General features: G+C 53.8%; 1 protein-coding gene and 1 long non-coding RNA gene across 2 annotated transcripts in view; both read left to right on the forward strand.

The window, feature by feature from the left end:
• Positions 1-2: 2 nt before the first annotated feature.
• Positions 3-6,196, forward strand: part of MARC2 (mitochondrial amidoxime reducing component 2) — a gene marked incomplete at its 5' end in the record, with an annotated part of 18,567 nt that continues 12,373 nt past the window's right edge. The window contains 2 exons of the mRNA XM_023534155.1: positions 3-37; positions 4,511-4,684. Of these exons, the coding sequence (XP_023389923.1) occupies positions 3-37; positions 4,511-4,684 (209 nt within the window). The remainder of the gene's footprint in view (positions 38-4,510; positions 4,685-6,196) is intronic.
• Positions 49-4,401, forward strand: LOC111743759. The gene is made up of 2 exons (XR_002781858.1): positions 49-2,157; positions 2,273-4,401. It is a non-coding gene; the product is annotated as an uncharacterized LOC111743759 (long non-coding RNA).

Raw genomic sequence — 6,196 nt, forward strand, 5'->3', positions numbered from 1 at the left:
CCGCCCTGGGGCTGCGCAGCGGCCACCTGCGGGACAGGTACGCGGCGCCGGGGCGCGCGGGGCGGCGGGCGACCTGCTGGGCCTGGGGACGCAGTGCTGAAGGTGGGGCTTGTCCCGGCGCAGGAGCGTTGAGGTTTGCGACATGGGTTTCCTGAGCTGGAGCTTCTGCCTGGGGTCCTTTCGCGGGGACGGCCAAGTTCATGTCCGGTTCAGGTTTGGAAAGGTGGGTGGGGGCGAGAGGTTCTTCTTCTGTCCGTAAAAGGCCCCTGCTGACCTGCTTATCGCCAAGGCCCCTGTTAGCTCTCAGCTTCCTTGGCAGCAGTGGGCAGACTGCAGCGAAGCCGAAACCATGCCTAGTTCAAGGGCCTGGCTTTGGCCTTGGTGGGCCTTGTTCCTGACCGTCACCAGTTCCTGGCAAGGTGCCTGGGAGACCCAAGAGGTCCCCACCTGACCCTCTTTAATGAGTAATAAGTAGAGTGAGGTCTTCTGTTGAGGACAAGAGGTGTCAGGGGGCCTGCAAGTGTAATATATTTTTTTAAGGGAACTGTGTGTCCCCTTCACCCGGAGGCAAAGTGTTCCCCAGTGAAGAACTTTGGGTAAAGTCCCCACCCACACAGGATCTAACACATAGGCATTTCACTCTGCACCCTCAGAAAAAAAAAAGGTGCTCTGTCATTGAATTCTCCCCAAAGAAGAGACAATGGACACACATCAGCGACACAGAATTATGCAGCTGGGTATCAGGAGAGCTTTCTTGACAGAGAAATATGCTAAACCTTAGAAAGAGTGAACCTCTTTCTAGGAGAACCTCCTTCTTTGATCCTTAGGATACAGATGCCTTCCTGTCTGGCCCAGGATGGTTTAGCTATGGTCTTATGTCTAGGGTGAGGGAGATTTGCAAGCTGTTCATGGAATGTTCTAGCAGAGGCAGCCTGCTGCCCCGAGTTCACTCCAGGACGTAGGTACCCACTCTTCTCTGAAAACCACTGTCCTTGTAAAGAAATGCGGGCCCCCATGGCATGAAAAAAACTTCAGCTCGTTTTAGAGAAGTGTTGTGTATGCAGACCATGTAACTCATGAGGGACTGCCCGTACCCCTGCACCCCACGCCTGATCCTGGAGCGTTTATTAAAAGTATAATTTCCTGAGGCGCCCATCCCAGACCTACGGGATCAGAGTCACCGAGAGGGATATCAGCTCGTGTAATGTCCACAGCTACCAGGTGACCCTGATTCTCTAAGTAAAGGGTTTATCTGGGACCTTTAAGAAGAACATGTGTAGAGTTTATTCGAGTGTGAAGGACTAAAACAGATTTCTGCTCGCCGGCTACTTGCTGGCGAGACTTCAGCCATGGCAGCGCTAGACACCCTCCAAACCCCGGGGTGGAGGGCGAGTTCTCAGGATGCACATGGAGGGGAAATGACTTTCCGCTGCTGCGGATCTTACCTGAAGGACTGAGGTTGTTTCAGAGAGGGATTTCCAGTTCTCATCTGTGTCCCCTCGGGTCATCTTAATGACTTGCTCTGCTACTTGTTGTCAGGACTTTGCTGCGACTGTTGCTTCTACAGAAAGAACAGATCTGTCCTTCGTTTTTCTGCTTCTGTAGACATCCTAAAATAAATGGAACTGTATCAACGCTCCCTGGTTTTGAACAAAAAATGCTTGGGACGGGTGGTGTGGGGTAGGGACTGGGGTGGAGGGAAAGGTCACACAAAGGACACTTATTCAGTGCTTCATGTGCAGCGAACCCTGAGCTCAGTGCTGTCCCAGAGATGAGCTTATTCAACAACCTCGTGGCCCGGACTGCCATCTCCACTTGGCAAATAAGGGAACGGTACCGTAACGGATAAGTAGAGGAAGTCCTCAGTAGGCTCTGTGACTTTAAGCAGAAGGGACCCTGTTTTACCTTAGGCTGCTAGATACAAACCAGAGTTCAAGTCCTACAGCGCCTCATCGACATGATGACAGAATAACATTGAACGAAACGCGGTTGGTTAGTCAAGGACATGCTGTATCTCCCCCCAAGATCACAAAACCGTCATGGGTGGAAGGGAATCGAACTCAGATCTCTGAGTGCAGCTCCACGCTCTCTCCGCGAGACCGCTGTGTGGTTTGGAAGTGTGAGGATCGCAGACCAGGATCAGGAGACCTTGACAAGGTCATTAACCTCTTTGAGCCTCATTTTTTTCATTTGCGGGGGGTGGGGGGAAAGAGAGAGATTGAACTTGATGATCTCTAAGTCCCTATCTAATCTAGACTTTATTTATTAAAAGGTAAATGAAACCTGAAAACACACTGGAAAAAAAAAATTCTGCTAAATGGTTGCTGTTGTTCCATCGACCTGAGACTCCAGCAATAACATTACAGTCTAGAAGGCAGGAAAAGGCCTTTTTATTTAATTCTGTTTTGAATCCATGTCTTTGGGACCGTCCCAGACGCTGGGGACGTCCTCTGTAAGTGCTCTGCGTTTCGCCTTCCGAGATACTTCATCAGACTCTTAACAGATGCGTGACTGTTCAGCACCCTGACCTTTGAGCGTTGAAAGTCCGCCCGGCAAAGCGCTGGCTCGGGCCGCCGGGCACCCCCTCGCAGAGGCCGTGGCTGCCCTTGACCTTGTAGATTCCCGTTCTCCTTGGCAGCCTCGGTCATTGACAAACCTGTCCAGACCGTTTCTGAAGCCAGCTCCTTATTCCTTCCACACAGATTATTGTCGCCCCTCGGAGAAACATGTCCCCTAAGTTTACGGTCCTGAGTGTCTTTTCTTCTAGATTCTTCTTCCCGCCTTCACCCTGCTCTCCGTGCTGACAGCCCCGGTCATTCCTGATTCCCAGGCCAACTCGTGACTTTAGCGATGGGACTTTCCAGCCGTCCCGGGCTCTGCTTCTCCGCCGCCCCTGGCCGATCGGACAGGGCACTGTTGTTCTTTAGGGGAAACGGAGCCGGGGCTCCACCCCACCCCCACCCACATACCCACGTTTTATATGTGAAACGAAGGTGTCGATTTCAGGCTGGCAGACTAGGTTGGGATCACTCGGTCACGAAAAAAAATCTACGTTCCAGACTTATCCTTTCTTTTTGATCTGGCGGCCAGAGTTAATGACTCATTCTCCGGGCACCACATGGGCCAGAGGCGAAAAATATTCTTACCCCATTGGCAGGGTAATGAGGCTGGGGGGGGCAGCTTCCAGAACCCCGCAGGTGAGCAGGCCGGAGAGCCCTAGGAACCAAAGGCACCTGGAAAGAAAAAAGGTGGCCTCCTCAGAGGGGCGGGGACTGCGCTGCCCAGCATCCCAGTCCTCAGGAAAACCCCTACCATGTCTCTGCCCCGACGTCACCACCTCTGCCACACCCTCCTGCCACGCGGGCTAGCAGGGCACAGATGCTAGGCGCTTCGTCGTAGAGAAGGGACAGTTTAGGCAGCGCGTGGGAAAGGTAGCCTGATTGGCAGGCTCCACAGGTGAGACCACCTCCCTGCCCCGTGAGGTTAGATCATCTCAGACACGCCCATCTGGCCTGGCTCACTTTTGAAATGTCTTCCTTGCGGGCACTGCCCCTCGTTCTGGAAGGGCAGCCCCGACTCTCCGTGGCTGCTCACTCATCGAGGCCCACAGTGCGTCACTCCCTGCTCTTGTCTGCCAGTCCTATGCTCTGCCTAAAACAGCGCTATTGAAAGTCATTTTCCCTGAGGGCAGTACACTTCCTTTTTTTTTTTTAAGTAGTCCAATTACTCGTGTGGTTTAACCCCAAATATATTCTCTGCTGTAATAAAAGCACAGTCAGCCTGACCGGTTCAGCTCCCCTTCCATTCTTCAGCTCGCCCCATCGTCCCCATGGATGTGACATGCAGAGTGTGATCACTGAGCTCAGAATCCGCGGCTAACAGGTGACTTTCGTGAGTCGTTCTTCTCTGAGAAGGAACATGTGTTCACGAAGAAGCAGGGCTGTTTGGGGGACCCTGACGTGGGGTGCCACAGCCAGTCAGACGAAATAGAGGCCAACGTGCATCCTCCTCGAATCACAAACGTTACACGACCTTTGTCCGGGCTCTCAGGCCGCTTGGACCAGTGGTTTTGGCCCTATCTGGTTCGAACAGGAAGATCTGGAAGACATTTCACCTCACCTGGGGGTTCAGAGGCGTGTCCAACAGGCCCGGGGAAGTTTCCGGCCAAAGCAGAGGCCTCAGACACACAGCGTAGTTACCCAAGCAGGGAGGGAGGGTCCCTCGACCGGCCTCATGTTCTGGATTTTTGGAACTGGGCCTTTTCATACATGGGTCAGAATCGCTCTCCCAGGTCTGTTTCTGCCAAAGAAACTCTCTTTGTGGGCCACCAACTTTTGAACCCAAAGAATTTGGCCAGATCTGGATAATTGTCTAGGAAAAAAAAAAAAAAGGCTTCTTGAGTCGGGGCGGGGAGAGGATGTTGAAGAAGTAGGAAGCTGGAGAGAAGCTACTGAGAAGATGGAAGAGCCTCTCCCGGGGCCTGAGTGCGCCCTTGTCCATCTCTCGGCAGGTTTTGGATGGTGACTAAGAAGAGCGGACACACGGTCACAGCCCGGCAGGAGCCTCGCCTGGTCCTGGTCTCCGTCACCTGTGAAGATGACTACCTGATCTTCAGGGCTCCCGGCATGGACCAGCTGATTTTGCCAAGCAAGATGCCTTCCTCGCACACGGTCCACGACTGCAGGTACCCGGCTTCGGGCCCCAGGGACCCGTGAGCAGGTTTCCTTTGGGCTCCTCCTGCATTCTGTCTGCACAGCCGGCGATGGGGTTGATAAAGGAGACATGTCAGGGAAGTCGAGTCTGGGTTGGGATGGAGCCAGGGGTCGGCCGTGAGAGGGTATGATTTAAGGGCGCGTGGGATTTGTTTTAATCGGGTGTGGTAAGTCACGCAGAAAGAAGTTTTTTATACTCGCAGGAGGCCCGTGCCACGCAGGGCCGTGCCGGAAGCGCCAGGGTTGGTCGGTCGGGAGGCAGAAGGGATGGGGAAAAGGCAGGCAGGAGCCTTCGCTGTGATTCCGCAGGGAAGACCGGGTGAGGCCGGATAAACCAGTTGAGGATCGGCTATTTAAATAACTTCAGTGGATTCTGGGGCACAGAGCCCATCCCCAGTCGCCTGGTGCCTGGTCCTGGGTGATTAGGGCGGGAGGTAATGGCCAGGGGTGCGAGAGCACAACAGCGTAGGTGGCCTGCATTGGTTGGTACTCATATGAAAGGTGGTTTACTATCTCTAGCAGGTGACCAGCCCTGGGAGGGACAGTTTCTTTAGAATCAGCAAGGCCCTGAGATGTCAAAGCATCAAAAATACAGAAAATGAAAAAGCGTGACTAATACAGGTGGAGAGGGGGTACAAAGAACCAATCTATAGGGTTCGTTTTTTTTTCATTCAAGTTGAATGGACTTCTACTCAGGGTTGCCAGCCCACCGGCCAGGCAGACGAGGAAGTTAGTGGGGACGCTACCTGCTGTGTCTCGGGGCTGGGTGGTAAGGATGCTGGAGCTTTTCAAGGTGGCTCTGCAGCCTCTGAGATGCGGGACGGAGGCGCCAGGTGGATGTGAGGGATCTCCAGCTCTGGCCAGAGGCAAGCCGCAGATGGCTGCCTGCCATCCCATGGGATCCGTGCAGGGACGGCCAGTTCGGTGGCTCGGCCTGGCCTTGTCCTACGCTACCGGAAAGTTCCAGAGGCCTGGCCCCTTGCCGTGGGGTGCTCTGGACCCCTTTGCAACCACCTGAGCTTTCAGCATGTGGAAATTTAGTTGTTCCACGGCCTCCAGACTCAGAGGGACGTGCAGGCTGTCCCCTGTGCCCTCATCGTCTGCTTTTTACGAGCCAAGTGTCTGAGCTGAGCGCCATCGCTCAAAGTTCCGAAATTTCAAAACCCTGAGGCAGTAATTTATTAAACGCAATATTTCCGTTAATTATCCCACGAGGTGGGCGCAGTTAATTCCACTTCGCAAACGAAGGGACCAGGATTCAGGTCGTCATCACGTGAGGCAGAGCTGGGATTTGAACCCGCCTGCCTCCTCGGCGCTCAGTGCGTGGGAGCGGGGCAGGCATTCTCACACATTCTGGGTCTGAGCAAAGAAATTCACCGAAGAGAAGACCGTAGCCATCTCAGTTTGATGGGAGGCCGTCGTCAGCTCACGAGTACGTGTTCAGTTGACAGGTTTTGAGTGACTGATATGAAAGTCGCCTGGCA

Source organism: Pteropus vampyrus, unplaced genomic scaffold (assembly GCF_000151845.1).
Source record: "Pteropus vampyrus isolate Shadow unplaced genomic scaffold, Pvam_2.0 Scaffold121, whole genome shotgun sequence".
Classification (NCBI taxonomy): Eukaryota; Metazoa; Chordata; class Mammalia; order Chiroptera; family Pteropodidae; genus Pteropus; species Pteropus vampyrus.